The sequence below is a fragment of the Loxodonta africana genome, chromosome 7 (genome assembly GCF_030014295.1).
Source record: "Loxodonta africana isolate mLoxAfr1 chromosome 7, mLoxAfr1.hap2, whole genome shotgun sequence".
In the NCBI taxonomy this organism is placed as follows: domain Eukaryota; kingdom Metazoa; phylum Chordata; class Mammalia; order Proboscidea; family Elephantidae; genus Loxodonta; species Loxodonta africana.
In genome coordinates, this window is record NC_087348.1 from 7,055,651 (window position 1) to 7,078,929 (window position 23,279).

Sequence of the window (23,279 nt, forward strand, 5' to 3'; positions counted from 1 at the left end):
TCATTGCTGAAGTCAGATGAATCTGTCAGAAAGATGTTTACCTGTGTTTTATTGACTGTGCAGAGGCACTGGACTCTGTGGATGATAAGAAATAATGGATAACATTGCGAAGGCTGGGAACTCCACAACACCTGGTGGTCGTTATGCAGAATGTGTACATAGACCAAGAGGCAGTCGTTTGAACAGAACATGGGAATACTGTGTGGTTTAAAGTCAGGAAACGTGTGCATCAGGGTTGTGTTCTTTCGCCATACCTATTCAATCTGTATGCTGAGCAAATAACCCGAGAAGCTGGACTATATGAAGAACAGCTCGGTGTAAGAATTGGAGGAAGACTCACTAACAACCTGTGATGCGCAGATGACACCACCTTCCTTGCTGAAAGTGAAGAGGACTTGAAGCACTTACTGATGAAGATCGAAGACCACAGCCTTCAGTATGGATTACACCTCAACATAAAGAAAACAAAAATCCTCACAACTGGACCAATGAGCACTATCATGATAAACAGAAAAGATGGAGGTTATCGAGGCTTGCATCTACAATGAATACCCTGGAACCAGCAGCCAGGCAATCAAACGACACACTGTATTTGACACGTTTACTGCGAAAGACCTCTTTTAAAGTATTGAAAAGTAAAGATGTCTCATTGAGGGGACTAAGGTGGTATTTTTAGTCACCTCATATGCATGCAAAAGCTGGACAATGAATAGGGAAGATCAAAGAAGAATTGATGACTTTGAATTATGGTGTTGGTGAGGAATATTGATATACCACGGGCTGCCGGAAGAAAAAACAAACCTTTCTTGGAAGAAGTACAGCCAGAATGCTCCCCAGAAGCGAGGATGGTGAGACTTTGTCTCACTTTGGACATGTTATCAGTAGGGACCACTCCCTGGTTTAGGACATCATTCTTGGTAAGATAGGTCAGCAGAAAAGAGGGAGACCCTTAGCAAGGTAGATTGACACAATGACTGGAGAGATGGGCTCAAGCATAGCAGTGGTTGTGAGGGTGGCACAGGACAAGGCAGTGTTTTGTTCTCTTGTGCACAGGGTCACTATGAGTTGAAACCAACTCAGTGGCACCAACAAGTAGTAGTTCAGTATTACAATTACATGGAAGTTAGATTATTTTAGCGGTTGTTCTCTGACACCATATTCTGACAGCCTAAAGACATTCTGAGGTAAAGAACTTCCGTTCATCTGTGAAGGCTTGTATGCCAATTGACTGAAAATGGACAATAAAAATAGAGTATCATCCATTTCTTCATATCTTATCTCCAGGGTGTGTTTGAACTCTCAGATAGTTCTACTTAATGGTGAGAGTTCAGGCTTACTGGGTCTTTAGCTAGTGAGCTCATAGTGGTGTCAAATGCATTAACAGATGGAAGTCTTGTAGCTCTCGCCTGGTAAACAGAACCGTACCTGCTCCGTACCTCACGTCTTCCCTCTGTCTTGTTCTAGTTCTGTACTCTGCTAGCCCGCCAGCTTGCTCCGCCTCTGCTCCACTGTTTGACCCCAGCCTCTGCTTGACCTTTCTGTTGCTCTGTCTTCATTCTCTGTTCCTTCCTGGCTGTACTAATATTCTGCTGCTGCTTTTCAAACTGAATTCATCACTTTGTTCATTGCCTCTATGGATGTCAGTTATAAGTGTGGTTATAATCCCCACACTTCCTGAATGCCGTAGAGTGTGGCTCTCACTGTAATAACGTGCGTTTGCGTACTGATGCCTTGTTTAACTGTTTGATGCCTGTGTATGCCTTTTATTCCCAGTTAAATTTGCCAAGAACAGGGACCATGTTTTCTGTCTCTTGTATCTTTCACATAGCACCTCAGGTGCTGCTGCACACAACAGCACCCAGTAAATAGTCTTTAATGAAATATTGTGGCTAAAAATCTTCACGAAAATGTTACGGATACATTTGTGAGAGCTTATCTGGGAAAAAATTCTGTTTGGGTGCTCCCTCCACTGGATTTCGTGCTAGAGCCTGTCTCAGTTGTAGCATTTTCGGGTTTAAATGCGTGGTCTTACATGTTAAGAGTAAGATGCATAGTTCAAATATCTTTTTCTCCTTAGCCACTAATATTATTATTTTCTGAATGTATTTTATTTGAATGGTGGCCTAATTCCTTTTTTCTGTTGGGTGTTTGGATTTGAACGATAAAAACTGGGAAAATTAGCCAAATAAAATTGACACGAGAAGAAATTTTGAAATTAAGATCCAGGTACCTTTAATCGTCATAACCACGTTTTACTGAAAAACAGCTTTAGAACGAGGGGCTCACATATTTAAGTCTTCCTTGGACTGTGATTGTATCATGTGTTAATGTATGCCTAAACCAGTAAACTAAACCCGTTGCCATCGAGTCAGTTCAGACACATGGCCATCTCATGTGTTTCAGGGCAGAACTGTTCCCTATGGTTTACTTGGCTGTAATCTTACAGAAGCAGATTGCCAGGCCTACTTGCATTGTACCACTGGGTGAATTCAAATCACCAGCCTTTCGGTTAATAGTCAAGCGCAAACTGTTTATAGCACGCAGACCACCCAGGAACCTGCTAATACCTGCCTAGCAGTGTAGTATTCTGAAGTTGTTATAACTGATTTACAACAGGAGCCTTTTAAAAGTTGACCCCAACGTTGTTTTCCTTACTTCTCCACGAAGCACTTTCACTGCCAGATACGTCGTTTCTGCACTCTGTTTGTTTTCTGGATGCACTTATCAAAGGTTAATTGGACATGGGTGATTGGAACATCAAGGGATGTTTCAAAACCCACTGGGATACTCAGCTTGGGGTTTTTCTGGCTGTGTACATAGAGAATGTTTCTCTTCATGGCATGATTTTGTTTGCTTCATGATTCTTCTGAAGCTCATTGCCTTGGACTCTCCCAGCTTGATCCTGCATGTTTTAAAAATTCTCGTCATTCTAGGACAGTGGGCTGGAGAGGGATGCTGGTGAGGAGTGAGCTTCTTGGATCAGGTGGACACTTGAGACTATGTTGGCATCTCCTGCCTGGAGGGGAGATGAGAGGGCGGAGAGGGTTAGAAGCTGGCGAAAAGGACACGAAGAGAGAGAGCGGAGGGAGGGAGCGGGCTGTCTCATTCGGGGGAGAGTAATTGGGAGTGTGTAGCAAGGTGTATATGGGTTTTTGTGTGAGAGACTGACTTGATTTGTAAACTTTCGCTTAAAGCACAATAAAAATTATTTTTAAAAAAATTCTTGTCATTCTAACTCTCAGTTAGACATGCTCTGTTCTGCTCTATTCTAGATCTTTCTTCTGTACCTTTCAAAGTAGACAACTAGTACAAGCCTGAAGCAGACAGCTTTTGTGCGAATCATCAGTGATCTTGCAGTTAATGAGATAACAAATAAGAAAATAAAATACAGCTTGAAGAAAGAAAGGCTCTCTTTTTCCTGATAATCACCATTACTTGAGTAGTAATTATCAAGATTTTCGGTGGTTCTCTTTTGTTAGATCTGTGCTCGGAAAACCATGGCTGGTTTTAGAGTGGTATCTTGGGCTCAGGATCTCTTAAGGCAGACCAGTGGCGCAAGGTGGTGGCAGGTAACTAACGCGCTGTTTGGGCTTCTTTCAGGTTTCGGCCTATTAAAGGAAGGCAAGAAGAACTGAAGGAAGTGATAGAGCGTTTTAAGAAAGATGAGCACTTGGAGAAAGCCTTCAAATGTTTGACTTCAGGCGAATGGGCGCGGCACTATTTTCTTAACAAGAACAAAATGCAGGAGAAATTATTCAAAGAACATGTAGGTTTATTAAGCAGATTAATGCTATTCATCTGTTTGAATAAGAGTAAGGAAATCAAAGCCTGAATTTTAGTGAACACTCAAATTTTACATCAGTTTTCTGTAAAACTAACCAATATGGAGCTGGTGTAACACGGGAGGAGATCATTTGGATGATTATTCAAAGAGAAAACGTCATCTAGAAGTGAAATTCCTGGCGAACTTTTAGAGTAACATAGCCAAGCTATTATTGCTAGGTACTACAAAATGTCTGAAATTTTAAAGTAACAAAAAAGTTTGTTACTTAATGATCTTGTATTTTTACATTGGTGGTGGTGGTTTTTATAATTCTGAGAAAGTCTAGCAGCAGAAACCAGTTTAGGATAAAGTTAACATCAAATTCTTTTTCCTGTTTTAGGTATTTATTTACTTGCGAATGTTTGCAACTGACAGTGGATTTGAGATATTGCCTTGTAATAGATACTCATCAGAGCAAAATGGAGCCAAAATAGTGGCAACGAAAGAGTGGTAACTATTATACTAGTAGAAACCCTTAAAGTGATTTTATTTAAAGTTCTCCCAGAGACTGCTGTTGAACTATCGTGATGTTCACGGTGGGGAACGAAGCCAGTGCTTACTCAGAAAGAGCCACGGCAGTGTCCTCGCCTGGGCCCATCGGCTGAGTCAAGACAGTGGGGTTAGGAGTCTCAGCTTGACCAGACCCCATCTCTAAGCCAGCATGCTTTCATTTTCCTTGTATTGAGCTGGATGGATGCCCGCTCAGTGTCGAGACTGCTGGAAGGCTAAGGAACCAGGGCTGGATGACCTGGCTTCCAGAGTCGGTCTTTTACTGGCCTAGAAGAAAGGTTGGGGAGGAAATCCTAATGATCCTAGAAACCTACTAGTGGAGACTTCCTAAAGCGTTGCCTGTTTGTACGTATATATGCACATACATGCCAGCTTAAATAAAAAGTGGTCGATCTGAGACCCGCTGAAGGGATGGCAGCTAGAGATGAGGGACTGTGTGATGTGAGCCCTGACGTACACACTCCCCATGAGACCAGAGATGACGGAGTCAGGCACCTAAAGGTGGAGTGGGCAGAAGAGCGTTACTCCCAGGCATCCTGGGTGGGTGGGTGTAAGTGAGCAGGCAGTTCTTTGCCTTGGGGTGGTATCAAGCCTGCTTACTGGCTCTTGAAGCTCCTTGGGTGGTGGATGGGGTGGGAATTTGAGACCTCGGGCTCCAGGGTGCACTGTCCATGACAGCAGCCACCGGCCCTGGGGCTGTCGAGCCCTTGACACGGATAGTGTGACATGAGAAGTGCTGTAAGTGTGCTCCACACACCAGAGTGCGTATTCAGTTCTGTTCCACCTGCATGTCTCTCGTATTGATTACATGCTGAAATAGTGTTTTGGATATATTGGGTTAAATGTATTATTAAAAGTAGTTTTACCTGTTTCTACTGTTCTAACATGACTACTGGAAAATTTAAGGTTCCCACGTGGCCCGCGGTACATCTCCATTAAACGATGCTGCTCTAGCAGTGGCGGCCCAAGACGGGGGTCTCCTGACCCTTCCCTGCCTGCGGTCGCTGTCGCCATCTTCCCAGCGGGCTGCAGGCTAATTCAGAGCAGCAAGCATTCCAGGACTTCCATGAGTGCTGCAGGGGACTCAGAGACAGAGTAGCCAGTTCCTGCCTGGGAGGAGTGGCCTGTCTCTTGAAGGGACAATGCAGATAACGGAGTAACTAGTACAAGGCTGTGGGGCTTCCAGCAGGAAGATACCTAGTGGGATCCAAGTGAGTAGGCAAAAATATGCAAAGCTAGGTCTTCTCAATTCCTGGTGTTCATTGGGCAAGCTTATTTTATTAAAAGAAGCCTTACTATTTATAATTGCTAGTAATTTTTAACACATAACATATTTTAAATAGGAAACGAAATGACAAAATAGAATTACTGGTGGGTTGTATTGCCGAACTTTCAGAAATTGAGGAGAACATGCTACTTAGACATGGAGAGAACGACTTCAGTGTCATGTACTCCACGAGGAAGAACTGTGCCCAGCTCTGGCTCGGGCCTGCTGCGTTCATAAACCACGGTAAGCTGTGTTTCTAAGCTGTTAACTGGCGTGGGGCAGTCCTGCTGGACGTTAGAATGACCTTCCCAAACTCAGTAAGATCCTTACGGAATAGAATTTTAAAGGAACTAGAAATGCTTATCCAAGGACGTTTTGAAATACAGATTCTTCTTTCACAAATATATTAAAAAGAAAGATTTCTTTAACTTGGCACCTAGCCTTCTATCAAAAGGTGTAAGATTATATGGAAAGCTTACTTCAGATTTCTGTAATTGTTCGTGTTTCAGATCTTAACAACAGTTAATTGACTTTATCTTTTGGACATTTTTCAGATTGCAGACCTAACTGCAAGGTAAGCATAAAAAAAATTATATGTTGAGCTCAAGTATTTTGTCTCTGCTTCAGGTGTCCGTTTCTTAACGAGTGGCTTTTGTTGCAGTTTGTGTCAACTGGCCGAGACACAGCATGTGTGAAGGCTTTAAGAGATATTGAACCTGGAGAAGAAATTTCTTGTTATTATGGAGATGGGTTTTTTGGAGAAAATAATGAATTCTGCGAGTGTTACACGTGTGAAAGGTAAAGTATTCCATAGGATTTCTGGCTTTTACCTTCTTTTTAACCACCTGATGGTTGTGGGGACTAACTCACACCCTCACTTTATCATTTAAAGGCAGGGATGGTCCTCTGTGTTCTACGGCATAGCACCCAAAATCAAATGATACAGGACTGTTTAGGGACATGGGCACCTGACCCTTTAAGATCGTAATATTACCAGCCACTATTAGTCCATCAAAATAAAAATGTACTTAAAGAGAGAATGGGAAACACCACACACACAGTGTCAGAGTGGGGTTGCCCAAAAAATGGCAAGGGACATTCACCACAGTTAGTCATCTGAAAACCTCGGTATTGTCTTGCCTATTCTCAAGCTGTGTCTTCTGGAATTTTAGTGTTTTGATGTTCACAGTTCCTGTCCCTTGCTGGCACTCAGAGAAAGAACCTCTTTTGTGGTTCATCTAGAAAAAAAAAAAACAGACCCATGAAATCAGCCTTGACGGGCCTGTCACTCGCACCATCGTTGTGTTGACGTCTGCGCCCGCCACCTCCTTGAAGGGAGCTCCTCAGGCACGTCTGGGCGCATGCTGGCGGAGGGCTCCTGTCACAGCGCAGTGCAGCCGCTTGGTCAAGCCCGTTTGCGCTCTGCGGACATTACTAGCCCCGGCTCACTCGGTCCTCACAGCCACCCGGTCGAGAGGACCAGGGATGTGGCCGTGTTGCAGGGTCAGAAGCTGACCTTTCTGAACCCAGCTCAGCCTCGCGTCAGAGCCCTCGTTCTCTTCATGCTGCAGCTCTGAGCAAAGATGTCAGCTGGTAGCACCAGCCCCTGCTGCAGACACCAGTCTACACACCCAGCCAGCCTAGGGGAGGGACAGCCGGGGCCCCAGAGTCACCACGTCCTTGCCCCCTGGGCAGCCAGTGGCCTCCACGCGTGTCCCTCCGGCACCAGCCTCGGAGGGAGGGCAGAAAGCCTCTTCCTGATGCTGCTGAGATTTTGCTTTCCTTTTGCCATAAAATTTTATCTTTTTCTACATTTGAAAAAAAAAAGATTCAAGTGTTGGCTAAATCTTAGAGCGGTCCAGAAAACCTCCTTTAGTCTTTGCGGTAATTATATTGAGATGATAATGCTTTTAAACTGTGGTGTAGAGACAGCGGCCCAGCGTTGAGGTTCAGAGCTGAGACCTGGCGTGGGCCTCCCTGGGTCGGAGTCCCGCGACACTGCAGTTCCCTGGCTGTGTGATCTCGGCCACGCTGCTGAACTGCTGCCTTGTGTCTTAACTGCCTCGTCCATAAAGTGGGGGAATACTAGAAGCTGTCTCCCGGGGCTTCCGTGAGGGTTAGGTTGTTGCCACAGAGTGTGTAGGGCAGCACGCGGCCTGTGTGCAGACACGAGATAGCACTGGGCTCTGTGGTCTCTGGTTAGTGTCCCCTTACAGTAAGCTCCCCGAAGACGGACTTTCATCTGGGTCATTTACGCTCTATCCCCAGAACCAGAGCAGCAGCTGGCACGTAGTAGGTGCTCCATAAATATTTGGTCTGTTAATGAATGGAGCCCATGACACCATGATTGCTGAGTAAAACATATGATGTTGTCCTGTTTTCTTTTTGTTGCTTAAAAAGAAACAACCACGTAAATAGGTATGTAGACCGTGGTAAAAGGAGTAGAATAAGACCCTGTTGGCAGTGTACCTCAGGGCACTGGGGATGGAGGGTAGGCACAAAACACTGTTACCTTTGGCTTTAAGTATGTGTCCTAGGGCTGTTTGACTTGCATGAGCTGGTAGTACTTCCCAGTAGTTACAAAGAAGAAATAAGGGAAGTAGAGAAATAGGAGAAAGGAAGGGTTTTATTAAAAGGATTATAATTGCCAAGTAAAATATTTCTGCCATGTTCATTTGTTTTGTGTTCAAATATATTTCAAGAATGGCCTGTAGAAATGAACCCAAAATGTTATAAGTTACAGTAAAAACACATGGAATCTCTGAGAATAATTTATTGCTTTATGAGATGAAGTAGGCTTCTGGAATTTCTGCATTTACTGTTTAAATATCTTTTAACGTGGGGTGTAACTGATGACCTGCCTTGGTGAAGGTTACCTAGAGGTTCTTATGGTGATTTCTACTCCACATTTCAAATTGAGGCAGTCCCACAATTTTTTTTTTTTACGATAATAATAATAATGTAATTCCAAATCCAATTTGGGAATGTGAAGAAAGCAAGAATGCCAGCCCGAAGTACCCGAAATTGTTCCTGTGATTGGGCTTGCGGTTTAGCTCTACGCTCGCTAGCATCGAGGGGTGAGAGGACATAAAGCATGTGTTGTCCCTTAGGAAAAAGTGAGACACACTGCTTCTCTGGGGGAGAAAAGTGTTTTCCGTCATCTAAATCCTGAAAGAAAGAAATCCGGTGGGATGTGTCGGAGGCAGTGCTGCTTTTTTATGGGAGGTGTGCACGATTTTGCCACCGTTCAGGAGCTGTGGTTATGTGGCTTTTCTCTAGCAAGAAAAGGCAAGTCAATGAAGTGGATTTTTTAGCTCATTAATTCACTCATTAATTCAGAACTTGGAAGCCCTGGTGGCATAGTGGTTAAGTGGTACAGCTGCTAACCAAAGGGTTGGCGGTTCGAATCCGCCAGACGCTCCTTGGAAACTCTATGGGGCAGTTCTGTCCTATAGGGTCACTATGAGTCGGAATCGACTCGGCGGCACTTGGTTTGGTTTTGGTTTAATTCAAAATTTACTTATTTTGAGTAGAGCTGATTAGAAATTTATCTTTATACCCTGAATAAAGCAAAGATTTGCAAAGTTAGATTTGTTGGAGAAGTTTAGGTTCACCTCTTAAGGGCCCTCATGTACTTGAGAAGAGTTTAAAACCAAAAAAACCAAACCCAGTGCCATCGAGTCGATTCCGACTCAGAGCGACCCTGTAGGACAGAGTAGGACTGCCCCATAGAGTTTCCAAGGAGCGCCTGGCGGATTTGAACTGCCGACCCATTGGTTAGTTAGCTGTAGCACTTAACCACTACGCCACCAGGGTTTCTGTCAGAAGAGTTTATGTAAATATAAACAGCTACTAAAGCAAGTTATGAATTGTTCTCATCCAGGGGTGAAAGCCAGTCTTTCAGTGCCTTTCACTTGGTAACACTTCGTTAACTATTGTTATTCATGCTGACTTCAGAAACTTAAAAGGAATTATTTAACAGTTTCTGATAGTCCAGAAGTCAGAGTTTCACCAATAGAGCCTGGTCTCCTTTTTACATAGAGTTTCAGTTAGAGTTTGTTTTTTTATCTAGCATTTAAGGAAATGCTGTGATTTTTTTTTTTTTTTTTTAATAATTCTCAGTAATCAGTAATAAACATGCAAAGCAAAGACTGGGATATAATGGACAGGTAAGTTTTTTTTGAAACCACAGTTTAGATCTAGCTGTTTATTGTGCATGCCGCTTCTGAAATTGAAGAGTGTTTGTTTATATCTACACATGAAATTTTACAAGGCCCAATAGTTTTTCTTGGACAGTTAACAATTAACAATAGCTATATAGCAAGTTGTTTTGCTATTTTAAATCTAGAGTTTTTAACGTAAATTTTATATGCATGTTTAATTTCCTTTGAGCGTCCTAGAATTGGCAGATGGCCAGTGATGGCTGAGGCCACATCTGTTGATGGGGTGTGGCCAAGAACCCTCAGTTTATTGTGAGTACACCCTGTTTGCTTAATCTGTTCTGTTTTCTCTTTCAGACGGGGCACTGGTGCTTTTAAATCCAGAGCGGGACTCCCTGCGCCTGCTCCTGTTATCAATAGCAAATATGGACTCAGAGAAACAGATAAACGTTTAAATAGGCTTAAAAAGTTAGGTGACAGCAGCAAAAATTCAGACAGTCAGTCTGTCAGCTCTAACACTGATGCAGATACCACTCAGGAAAAAAACAATGCAAGTAAGTAAGGGAGCTTTGATTTGATAAGCATACTTTTTTTTTTTTTTTTTTTTAAGTATTTTCACACAACTTGCTTTCTAAAGCGTGCTTCAATGGTTTTGAACTTTTAAATAATGAGAGAAACTCTGGGGCTTATGAGCTTCAACAGCACTGAAAGGTTCTAGAAATGATTGAAGTACTACAAGGGCCTAGTTTGTATCCCACCTCCAAATTCAGTACTGCCCTCTGCACCAAACTGTGTTTTTCTGGAATGCTTGGGAACTGGATATTGAATTCTTCACCACATGTCCCAGGGCCATCCTGTGTTTGAGAGAAACGTTTTCAAAGGGTTGTGGCATGATAATGGTGTTAGGCCCTATGTGAAGACAAAGGACTGGGTAGAACCATACGGGCACTGTACATGTTCCGGTGCCTAGCCAGTGTGTTACGGAAAGATGATGGACCTGGGAGCATTCATGGCGGCGGGTGTTAAAGCAGGCACCTTTGTACTACCTGCTTGCCCTTTTCAGAGCGAACTGACCCAGTTCCCCAAACTACCAGCCACCAGACTCAGAGCTGTGCTGGAGGAGCGTTTGGAATGTTGCTATGTGATGGTGTATTGTATTGACCGCTACAGAAAGTAGCAAGAGAAGAGATGAAAAGGAAAAAGAAGCAATCTCTGAGATGCCAGTTATGTGTGGGGGCAAGATCTAATGGAAACTGGAAAAAGAATGAAGAGAAAAAGAGAAGAAAGCCTACACCGGCAACGAAAACACATGTCGGTGGAGCTTTGACATACGGGAACCACTAATTGCTACTGTTTCCATCTGGTAACACCAGTTTTCTCTGGTTGCCACTTAAGGGCTAGGCTGTTTAGTCTGACTTGTCTCTGACAGACAGGAGTAAAGCTGTAAAACTTGGACATGGCGATCCCCCAAAGTGGGCCTGTTGTAGCACTCTACATGTCCAGAGGAGGTGTCTATGACTTCGCACTGAGGAGCCCTCTGAGAGACTGATTATTTGAGGCTCTTCTCCCTATCTTGAAAAGTTTTTAGCCAATACTTGGTGCCTCCTACCCTACAGAAAACCTTGAAGACAGGGGAGGTGTCTCCACAGTGGCGAGTGTCACTGCCATGAATCTCTGAAACTCTGCCTGCTGCTGGGAGCCAGAGGCCGGGCACACCTCTGTAGCGTGAAGTATCCCACACCCCCCTTCTAGGCTAGACTAATGTCCCAAGTGAACAAGAGCAGTTAGTCCATCACTCAGTGTTGACTGTGGTTCTGACAATAAATGCAGCGTGAAGAACCTTTGTTCTGAGTCTGGTTCCTTGTGAAACTGGAGGCTAAAGGCCGTTGTGAATGCCCACATGAGAACAGTCAGGAGCCTGCTGCCAGCTGCCTGGGGAGGCAGCCACAGAGCTGTCCAGCTGGAATGGAATGGCTCTGTGACATGCATGGGAGCCTGTAGTGTTTTTATGCATTAACTGTATCACTAGTGTATAAATACTGAACTCAGTACACCACTTAGTTTAAAAAGATCAGAATACAAATATATTTTGAAAGGTGCCGAGTATCCTAATTAACACGTAACCATTTAGGATATATTTATTAATGAGCCAAGTAGTTATTTGAAGCCTGCTAGTTGCAGGAGGAGGAGCCCGGATGGTGCAGTGGTTAAGCACTCAGCTGCTAACCGAAAGGTCGGCAGTTGGAACTCACCCGGCGGCTCTGCGGGAGAAAGACCTGGCGATCTGCTCTCTGGAAGATTACAGCCTTGGAAACCCTGTGGGGCAGTTCTACTCTGTCCCGTAGGAGCGCTGTGAGTCAGAATGGGCTCCGCGGCACACAGCAACAACAGCTGCACAAGAGGTCTGAGGACGTTGCAGGCTGGCCTCTCCTGCAGGGAGTTTATGCTTTAGCCTCCTGGGTGAGAAAGGGACACAAGTAACGAGCAGACCGCGGCTGCCGCTCTCTGCCCTGTAGAGGGAAGGGAAGGAGTGTTCCCCTCGAGGTGCGGTCTCAGCATCAGCATAGAAATAGAGCACTTCCAATGCTCCTTACGTCGGGGTGCTTGCTCTGTTCAGTTGCCTTTCTGCAGGATGGTTGAGTTACTCAAGGGCTGGTGTAACCAGCTGTGAGAGCCACCTGACGGCGCTGACCGACAGGGCGCAAAAGGAGCTGGGGCAGTTGACGTGAAACCGTATTCACATACGTATTTTTCTCAGTTCTTACATACATTCTTTTAGGCTGTTTTTGTTTTTTGGTGTTTGTGTCTCAAACCATACTCTTTTATTTGTTTGAGAGAAGGGCTTTTTGAAACAGCAGGTGGTAGACAAGCCAGGGCTGCCCGAGCTTTTCTCCCAAGGAAGTGGGCGTGTTTGTGTGCAGATGTGAGGTGCGTTCTCTTCAGGAGTCTGCCCGTCTTTGTTCCGCAGTTCAACGTTTAGACTTTATCTGCTGATCAAGGAACCGCTTTCTTTGAACAGCAGGTTTGTTTTTTTAAGGAAACATCTCTGCCTAGTTGGAGAAGTCGTTCCTTCCACAGCAGATTGTGTTTTCAGAAGTGACTAGAGAGTCACAGCGTGACTGTTGCCTTTAGCATCCAGGTAGAAGAGTCCACAAATCCAGTCCACAAATCTGAGTTGTTAATGCCACCGTTGAATGCATTCTAGTTTCTCAGAGCTCAGGCTTCGCCGGCGAGGCGCCCACTCTAGACAGCACTGTGGCCCAGGCATGAGACTCGAAGTCTCGAGAGCAGTGTGGGGATGTGAGCTAGGCACTGTGCAGGAGCTGAGGAGCATCTGTCCTAGAGACGGCAGATGGGTGCCAGTTCCCACTCTCGCACCCTTGCTGGCAGGCTTCACTGATGGACTTAACGCTCGTCTACTAATCCTGCTTCATTCCAGGCACCCGGTACTGGCTTTTGCTGGTCCCGTAAGAGGAAAGACGCTTGCCAGGCTTGGCAAACTCCTGGAGACTAGGGTCCTGTGGAGGGTTTTCTGTGTCTTCATGTTCTGAAGATACTACACTGCTTGTGAGCCTCATGCAGTCTTGGTTCACATTGGTAGTGTGCATTTCCCCTGCTTTCCCAGTACGGAGCCTGAGTGCTGAGGAAGGCTTTGATGTCTCCTGCCGCCTCATGTCTCACTGCCACAGTGGGCAGGCCATAAGAATTGATGCCCACACAGCACTGCCCTCCGACTTCGAGGACACCTGAAGTGACCATGGCAGCTGTATGGTGCATCCTTTACCCATGAGTTGGGACTGACACCATAATAACTCTAGAGGCAGAATAGTAGAGGGTGTAAAAACTCAACATCTTGAGCCACAGAGCTGAGCTGCCCCTTACAGATAGAGGGTCTTGGGCAAGCTGGTCCATGTGCAGCTTGTTTCGCATAGGTGTGGTGTTGCCCGCTTCCCAGGGCGCACGTCAGGGTTCAGGTGGTGCCCAGCACCCAGCATGGAATAATTGCTAAGAAGAATGTTCACCCCTACCAAAGTTACCGTCTGGACTCATGCATTTGGGTTTTGTCCCAACCACTAGGACGAGATGCCGCATGTTACCGCTGGTGCTGAAACAAGGGTAGCCACAGGCATGTCTCCACTCACACAGAGCCCTAGGTCTCCCTTGATAGACTTTTTGAAAATCGTTGGCTTGTAGTTTGTCATTGTGGCCTGTCTTCCTCAGCCTTATCACTGAAATTCTCAACCTCCTCCACCTTCTCCAAGGATGGTGTAGCACCTTGTTGGGGCTGTGGAGAACACTTGGCACTCTGCTAGACTCTCACCCTGGTCACATTTCATCTGCCTGGTGACCTGTCCGCATTTGGTCTCTAACTTGGTGAGCACCCCTCTCATCTGGGCTTTTGATGAGATGCCACCGTTCAAACAAAACGAGAATACATTGGTGAATACAAAAACACATCAGTGAAATTTCTGTATTATAATAGGGGCATAAAATACAGTCTGCTTTGTGCTCAGTTTAGAATACAAAGCCACCAGATTGTTCCTTGGTGGTCACTGCTGTCCACTGAGAGTGACTCTAAGTAGGGGTGCCAAGGGGAAGCCCAGATTCAATCACCGTAAAGTGAGATGATTTAATGGAAGACGTCACAAGTAAGGCAAGCCTTGGGTACTGTGAGAGAACATAGGAAGGGTGCCCGTCTTACACTGAAAGTCACAGGAGGCTCCCTAAGGGAAGTGGTTCCTAAGCCGAGGCTTAAAGAGTTGTGAGGAGTTGGCCAGTGATACCTATTCTTGATAGAGACATGGAGACGAGTGTAGGACCTAAGCAAATAAAGTTCACTGTGGCTAGAGTAGAAGGTGGAAGAAGGATGTGACCACAAAATGGTGGACTCTATCCTTGAGACATTAAGTTACTAAAAGGCTTAAAGGCCAGAGTGACGTGATGTACTAGGAAAACCATCCGGGTCAATGGACTGTTCGGAAAACAGTAGGTTGACAGGAAGAATGGTAGGAGGCATCTGCCATGGTTGAGGCAGGAGATTATGGCAGGGGGAGTGGAGAGAAGTGGATAGGTTCCAGTGACATTGCTGAGCTGGGCTCCACAGGACGTGGTGATTGGGTGAAGTGATAGGGAGAGCAGAGTGTCAAAGATGACCTCTAGGTTTCTGACTTGGGCAGCTTGGGCTGGCAGTGGTATTACTGACCATGATGGAGAACTCAGAAGGAGAAGCGGCTGTGAGGTGTGGTGTTGAGATCAATTTAGACTCGCCGACCATGAGAGGCTTATGAGGCAGCCTCTGAGAGAGAGGTGCTACTTGGCATTGGTGACGTGGATCTACAAATGGGAAGAGAATCGGGCTGGAGACAGCGGATAGGGACCTGCCAGCATGTCATTGTATTAGCCGTGGGGGAGTGGATGCTTGTCACCCAGAGATTGTGTGTAGAGTTTCCAAAGAGCTGAGGGCAGCCGAGGCTTGGCGGTGACCACCCTCAAAGGGGCCGATAGAGGAGAAAGGCTGCCAGGGAGGTGAAGGGAAAGGAGAGTGTGGTCTCATGGCAACCAAGGGACAAGAGGGCTTGTCAGGAGAGAAGCGTTGCAGTGTCACTCTGCAGAGAAATGAAAGGTAAGGGCTGAAATTGTTCACTGGATTTTGTGACAAGGTTGTCAGGGAGGTTGGCAAAGGTTGTCTGATTGGAGGGACAAGCTGGGCCCAAACTGCAGGGGCATTGCTGTTGAGGAGATGACACATATGTAGCTGTTGTGGAGGGCTGATTGCAGGTGTATAACGAGAATGGGATGGGAAAAGGGGAAAGAAAAAGCTAATCTCCACTAAGCTTGTTGATAGAGTGGTCTTTGAAGAGGTATAGAATGAACAAAGGATCATTCTAGACACGTTTGAGGAAGCTGGACAAACACAGACCTTCTTGAATTTTGCCTGGAAACCGCCAGCACACGAGTGTGTGCTTTCATAAGTAAGCACAGCTCCCTAGTCCGCCTTGCAGGCAGGCCTTGTAAGAAGTCTTGTAGCAAAAGGATTCTCTGAACGTTCTTGTACTTTAAAAACACTTGCCGGCAGGGAGCTATGTGTAATTCCATTTCCTTGTGGGTGCTTAATAATCGGTCCTCAAATGGAATCGCACCCAAACTTCACTACTACTACTAGTCTAAAAGTAAGCTGGGTCCTTGGTTGCAGCCCCCACATATAAGTACTATCTTGGGTCAGTCATTGGCTCATTCCTGTCAATTCTGTGTTTGGTGCCCCAGAGCGTTTCACACAGGCCAGTCCCCTCAAGTACAGAGCCTTCTGTTCTTGGTGCTTTGCTCTCTTTGGAATACTAGTTCTTCATCCTTTTCTCTCACAGTAGAAACTAATTGGTGGTAGCGTACTTGCTTAGCCGTGCAGAAGGAATAGAAGCGTCCCTGGCAGCTCTCAGCACAATAAGCAGCAGACACAATCCGCAGGCTTTCTGAAGGCCACTCTGGCAATAGCATTCCGGGCTTCCTCATGACATTAGTCTTGAGTCTTCCTCTCTTTCCTGGGAGTGGTGAGAATTTTTAGTCTATTAGTTGAGAATGGTTTAGAGGGGTGTTTTGATCAGGAAGAGGTTTTTGGGTGGGGCATGGAGGGCACTGAACAGTTGAGAAATTGACTCATGTTTCAAACTGCACGTAGGTTCAGGTTGTAAATGTAGAGGAAAAACAGCAAAAGGTCCAGGTTATGTCCGGGGCTCGCTGTGGGAGCAGCTAGAGTCAGACGTAAGCCTTTCGGGAGGTCATTGATGGTCACGTTCATTCTCGGGTTCTCACCACTAGGACCATCAGAACCTTTTTGTATCCTTGTCTTGGAGGAAAGACGTCGACTCCCTCCTTGTTCTGAGTGGGTCGTTTCAGCAGCTCGAGTCACTCCTCTTCCGGATCGTTGAACCTGGCAGTCACTGAGGGGGCAGGTCCTGGAAGTCTCGGCTTCCTAAGCTGACAGCCCACCGGTGGTACGGTGTGGTCCTTGCAGAGCTGAAGGGAACAGCTTAGAAGGAGCGTAGGTTCTTTTTGGTCAATAGCTGTTGGGAATTACAACATAGGGTTCTGAGCATCAATTTTTCTTGTCTGAAACCATTTTAATAGAATTTGCCTCTTTAGAGCCCGCAAGGAATATATTTCTGTTCTCTATTTCTGGCCAAGATAAGTAATTCACTTCAAGTTAATGAGTATTTTAGAAACATACTTAAAATGATGGTTTACAAAATAATTTGTGGAAAGAACTGTGCTTTTTTCTTAGCTTTCCTCCACATCCTTTATGTGGTAAAATACTAAACCAGGATCAGCTCTGTATCATGAGATTAGAGACTCAGAGTGAAGCTGTGAGACCTAGGTTGTCGGTGTGCTCAGAGCCTTTAGCCATAAAGTCATTCACTTGGAAATCGATGGGCAGGGTCCACACGTTAGAAGTAGAAATTAGAGAAGGTGATGAAGAAAAAGGAGCCCTGGTGGCACAGCCATTAAGCATTGTGCTCCTAACCGAAAGGCCAGCGGTTCAAACTCACCAGCTGCTCCACGGGAGAAGGATGTGGTAGTCTGTTTCTGTAAAGATTTGCAGTCCTGGGAATGCTTTGGGGCAGTTCTCCTCTGTCCTGTAGAATCGCCGTGAGTTGGAATTGACTCGACAGCAGTGGGTTTGGGTTAAAGAAGAAAAGTGGGGCTGCGAACACTTAGGTGCCGCAGAGTTGCACCAGTGGTCTAGTTTCCTGTCCGTGTAGACGCCAGGTGGGCTGGGGCGCTGTTCTGTTGAATGCTACTGTGTTACCAAGGCTATTTTTTCATTTTTCTTTTTTTCAATCTTGCAGCTTCTAACCGAAAGTCTTCAGTTGGTGTGAAAAAGAACAGCAAAAACAGAACGTTAACCAGGCAATCTATGTCCAGAATTCCAGCTTCTTCCAACTCTACCTCATCTAAACTAACTCACATGAATAATTCCAGGGTACCAAAGAAACTGAAAAAGCCTGCAAAGCCTTTACTTTCAAAGATAAAATTAAGAAATCATTGCAAACGGCTGGAGCAAAAGACTGCTTCCCGAAAACTTGAAATGGGAAACTTAGTACTTAAAGAGCCTAAAGTAGTTCTGTATAAAAATCTGCCCATTAAAAAAGACAAGGAGCTGGAGGGACCAGTACAAGCTGGAGTGGCCAGTGGGTGCTTGACTAGACACGCAGCGAGAGAACACAGACAGAATTCTGTGAGAGGTGCTCACACGCGGGGCGAGGGCTCCCCCTGTTCTTACATCACCCGGCGGTCGGTGCGGACGCGGATGAGCCTGAAGGAGGCCTCTGAGGTCAGGCTGGACCCAGACGCAGCGGACGGCCTCAGAGACAGCCCGGTGGAGCCATGCGCAGACGAGGACGAGCAGCCAGTCCCTGGGCTGCAGGAGGAGAACCTGACTCGTGAAACCACACAGAAGGGGGACTCACAGTGTCACAAGAGTGACACCACCATGTCAAAAAAGAAATCACGACAAGGAAAGCTTGTGAAGCAGTTCACCAAAATGGAGGAGTCTGCTCCGGGGCGTGATTCCCCTGGGAGAGACAGCTCGGGGCCAGATGTGCCAGGCTCCCATTCTGACCAGGGGGAGCACAGTGGCACGGGGGGTGCGCCTGTGGGCTACACGGACTGCGCCCCCTCGCCCGTTGGTTGTTCAATTGTTACGTCAGACAGCTTCAAAACAAAAGACGGCTTTAGGACTGCAAGAAGCAGGAAGAAGAGGCGGATCACGCGGTATGATGCACAGCTCATCCTGGAAAACAACTCCGGGATTCCCAAATTGACTCTACGCAGGCGTCACGACAGCAGCAGCAAGACAAACGACCAAGAGAATGATGGGATGAATTCCTCAAAAATAAGCATCAAGTTAAGTAAAGACCATGAAAATGATAATAATCTCTATGTAGCAAAGCTGAATAATGGATTTAACTCAGGGTCAGGCGGTAGTTCTACGAAATTAAAAATCCAGCTGAAACGGGACGAGGAGGGTAGGGGGTCGTACGCAGAGGGCCTTCACGAGAACGGGGTGTGCTGTAGCGACCCCCTCTCCCTCCTGGAGTCCCGGATGGAGGTTGACGACTACGGTCAGTACGAAGAGGAAAGTACTGATGACCCCTCCTCCTCGGAGGGCGACGAGGAGGAGGATGACTATGATGATGACTTTGAAGATGACTTTATTCCTCTTCCCCCAGCTAAGCGGTTGAGGCTGATCGTCGGGAAGGACTCCATCGATATTGACATTTCTTCCCGGAGGAGAGAAGACCAGTCTCTGAGGCTCAATGCGTAAGGTCGTGGTCTTAACTTGAGCCGGGATAACTACTTTAAAGAAATAAAAAATTCCAGTCAGTTATTCCTCAACGGAAACGTTGCAGGGGCAGCACTTCTGCTGTGTCTTCCCTTAGAGCGTAATACTGTAGAAAGTGTACAGCGTACTGACCCTTCCGAAGTCTGATTTGTGCACATTTTTATTGTACTTTTTAACTAGCCTTCTTACGTGCAATTCTGAGTTCGAGGTAAAGCCCTGTTGTAAAATAAAGGCTCAAGTAAAATTGTACAGTGAGATCAACTTTCCACACAGGACGTTGAAAACAATAATGTGGCTACACAATTCTTTTTAACTCTGAGAGCGTCAGCTGCTCTTTAAAATACGACTGAACGATAACTGAAATCATAGCAGCAGCATATTAAGGTTTTCTAGTACATGCTAATATCACCAGCAATGATCTATGGCTTTTTGATTTATTGGCTACGTGTCCCCCCTTTGGAGTTTTGTCAGTTGCGCACAGTTTGCTGGCCCAGGTGTGCTGTTTGTGGTCTCTGTTAAAGTAGCAAACCAGTGGTTGGGAGTCAGATTGGTTTCTGTGAAAAAAGGAAGCCCAGTGACATGCGTGCCCGCCGACTCTCAGGCACACGGTGTGTCCGAGGGCGGCGTGTGCAGGGTGAGTTCCATGCCGCGTATTTATTGCTTGTCGTGTAAATTAAAGACCTTGTATTTAACACTTTCCGATCCTTTTAGATAAAATTGTTTTTTGCAAGAATGATTGGTGCTTATTTTTTCAAAAATTTGCTGTGAACAATGTGATGACAACAAGAAACAACATTTATCTAATGAACTACAGCTCTCTTAATTTGGTTCTTCGAGTTTTCTGTTGCACTTGTAAAATGCTACAAGGAATATTAAAAAAAAAAATCTATTCACTTTAACTTATAATAGTTTATGAAATAAAAACATGAGTCACAGCTTTTGTTCTGTGGTAACCTATAAAAATGTTTGTCTCGGAAATTCAGTGTAAAGAACTGAAAACAATGTATATGTTGTAAATATTTGTGTGTTGTGAGAAATTTTTGTCATAAGAAATTAAAAGAACTTACCAGGAAGGTTTTTAAGTTTAGAAATATTCATGCCAATAAAATAGGAAATTATAAATATATAGTTTAAAGCACTGCATCAGTGGAAGTTCCTGGCTTATGTTAGTTTAATGTATGAAAATATCTAAGATACTTTGACTATATTATCAGTTAAACAAAAAGAGGAGTCAGATTTAATTTGTTTTTTGAAGCACTTTGAGAAGAGAAATTAATTTTAAGTAACTTAATGAGCGAATTTTGGATTACTACTTTATGTTCAATACCAGACTCTTTCTTGATTTCTCTGGATTATTTTACAAATCATCGAACAAAGGGTTTGGGAACATAAATCTGTGGCAGGCGCTTGATGCCACTGAGTCTCTTTTTCTGGGAAAGGTGAGTGAGCTGTGCTGAAAGACACACAATGTCCCTAGGAGAACCAGCCTAGGGGATTCGTGTGTGTCCTAGGAGAGCAGCCCAGGTTTGAAATACAGCAAGGACACCTGTAGAAACCTCAAGTCCGACGGAGAGAACTCAGTGCTCACTGTCATTGCTAATTGATTCCTACCACTTCCAGGTTGTGGGGACAGGATTTAGATTAAGTTCCTTAAAATGATTACCAGTCGATTACAAATAGAAATTAATAATATTCCTAAAAGTGTCTCAGATTTAGATTTCTTTTTCTCCTTGGTTCTCCAAGGAAGTACTTCTGTAGTCTCGTGTAGTCCCATCGTTACGCATATGGTGCAGTTGGATCCCTCAGGTACTGATCGGGAAGCCCGTGGTAGACTTGGTCCCCACACTCACACCCCCTTTTGCTGCGTTGAGAAACGTTAGCCTCACACCGCAGGACAGCTGCGCAGGCCCAAGAGCCACTGTCACGGGGTACTTTACAGCCCGTGCCACTGAGGAGAGGTGAAGATTAGCCCCTGTGTCCGGGGAATACCAGAGAGCAGTGGGCCCCCTCTCATCCCCACCTGAGCTTGGGGTGTTCTGAAAAAGGTCAGAGAGTAAATCTTGAACTGTTTGAGTACCAACAACAGCCATTTTGGGAATTTCCATTTTGTGGAAAAAGTAACAAAACATCACTTTTCCCATTTTTCTCCATTTTTCAGCCTAATTTTAGTAATTTATTTATGGTGTTTTAATTTTATTGTGGCCTCATCTTCGGAGGCTGACCTTCCCGTGGGTCTCAGAGCAGTGACGTTTGGTGACAAGTCACTGCCTCTCAGGAGTCGGTATGCACAAGCACTCAGCAGCCACTGTTGATGCCTTCTAGAGAAACCCAACCTCCGTTTGTCAATGGGCGGGGCCTCGGGACTGTTCTGGACCTGTTGTCAAACTTGACAGTGTGGGATGGCCAGGTCCACACACGCCAGTGACCTGTTTGGAAGAGGTTGCATTCAATAAAATTTTTAGCTTGAACTTATGCAATGATTGGTAAAGATTTTGGCATTGTACGAATTAGGAAATGATCATAGAAATATATGTGAAGTATTCAATTTTCAATCATTTTTCAAATTACTGTGTTTTAAATTGTTTTGCTGAGTTGTAATACTTTTGAGATACAGTGTATTCCTTGTACTGAAAGAATGAAAAAGGATTTTTCAGCATTTGAGGTAAGTTCTTTAACGTTTCATTAAAAACATTTTTTACAAATATTTTGTACATGCACTTGCAGTATTGAGGTTAATCATTTTAATAAATTCGGAAATTAAAACAATTTGGCCAGTGTTCACTGTATCTGAGAAAAAAAAAAAAGTGGTAGCTTTCTCCACAAGGTTTTTGTGTAAAGCGGAATTTGTAACATCAAGTTTCTAAAGCTCGTCAGCAGCGTCTGTCGAGTCTCCTGTTGCCGCTCAGTTTAAAGGACTGACTGCTTCTTGCACTTGAACTACATCTGCTCCTAGCCCTTGAACCCAAGAAGTTTTCAAAATGGAGCAGAATGGCATTTGAGGGCTTTTGCAAGCGAATTACTAAGGGTCTCTGATTGCTCAGGGTGTTTTTACCGCCAGATTGGACAGGACCAGCATACCACAACTGGCACGGGCCCTTTTTCCCAGTTGTGCTGCATAACCTAGTCACAGGAAACAAGACTGGCTCAGGAGTCGGGCCACCTGCGCTGGCCCAGCTCTGCACCGTCCGAGGGAGCCTGAGCAAGCTGGGCCAGCTCCAAGCCTCGTTTCCTGGCACCTACACAGGCCTCAGCCAGGTACCGCTGTGGCCAGGTGGGGACGCCTAGTCCCAAAACCAGTTACATGTCAGGATACACTGCATCCACACAAGATGAGCGGTGCGTGCGGCTGACCGTTCTTGTTAATGTGGTCTCTGACCTAGAGTCTCAGGTTTTCTCAGATGAGCTACTCCTGTCCGGTATTCAGGGGCAGCTCGCAGGAGGGCAGTGTGCCCCCACAGCCCTTGGTGATTTCTGCCTCTCAAGTGCCGGTGTCCGGTCTGACGTGCCCCATCCACAGAACCCAGTGTCCCTCAGCAAGGTAAAAACAAGCTGCAGGCCTAAGGGCACTTCTAGCCCCAGGGTTCCGGTAAGCAGAGCCCCGGTCTCTGACTTCTCCCCCGCCAGCTCCCCGGTGAGCGGGCAGCTCTGTGTCTGCTGACGCTGCAGCCCTAGGGGACATGCATTTGGATCCTGACTCGGGAAAGGACACAGGGATGTATAGGTGCAGGGGGTGTGGATGGCCCCAGAATGGTGCTCCGTCTTCCTGGCCCCTGCCACTCACTGTTGCAGGGAGGCTCACAAGTCTTCCTGGAAACAGCTGGAAATATGCTCATCTGGAGAGCGGGACAGACTTTAGTCACAATGGTGACTCTGGTCATGCCCCTAAATACACCCACCTGTGAGAGCCTGTTTCCTCCTGGTCAGTGGGCTTGGAGTATCCCCCTGTGGAGTCTGGGTACACTCAGGTGGGTGCACCAGAGGCAGCGGGAGGCCCAGCCCGAGAGTCAAGTTGTCTGGGAAGTGTTTGCTGAGCACTTAACTGTGCATCAAACACGGGGGTGGGGCAGAGGTGTGAGCCTGCCATGTGGGGTGAGAACCTGGGGAGGACCCCCAGACGGTGCGACTCGAGGTCACCAGTGACCCTGGAGAGCACAGCTTGGGGGGCGATTCACGGTGGGCTCA

General features: G+C 45.8%; 1 protein-coding gene across 5 annotated transcripts in view; it reads left to right on the forward strand.

Moving 5' to 3' along the window:
• Positions 1–22,962, forward strand: part of KMT5B (lysine methyltransferase 5B) — a 61,065-nt gene extending 38,103 nt beyond the window's left edge. For 2 of the 5 annotated variants that reach the window (XM_064287653.1, XM_023559526.2), the window contains 7 exons: positions 3,601–3,766; positions 4,164–4,273; positions 5,677–5,843; positions 6,155–6,174; positions 6,262–6,398; positions 10,118–10,314; positions 17,602–22,962. In XM_064287653.1, the coding sequence (XP_064143723.1) occupies positions 3,601–3,766; positions 4,164–4,273; positions 5,677–5,843; positions 6,155–6,174; positions 6,262–6,398; positions 10,118–10,314; positions 17,602–19,079 (2,275 nt within the window). In that variant the 3' untranslated portion in view covers positions 19,080–22,962. The remainder of the gene's footprint in view (positions 1–3,600; positions 3,767–4,163; positions 4,274–5,676; positions 5,844–6,154; positions 6,175–6,261; positions 6,399–10,117; positions 10,315–17,601) is intronic. The other 3 variants (XM_064287652.1, XM_064287651.1, XM_064287650.1) reach the window with 2 other exon arrangements.
• Positions 22,963–23,279: the final 317 nt, after the last annotated feature.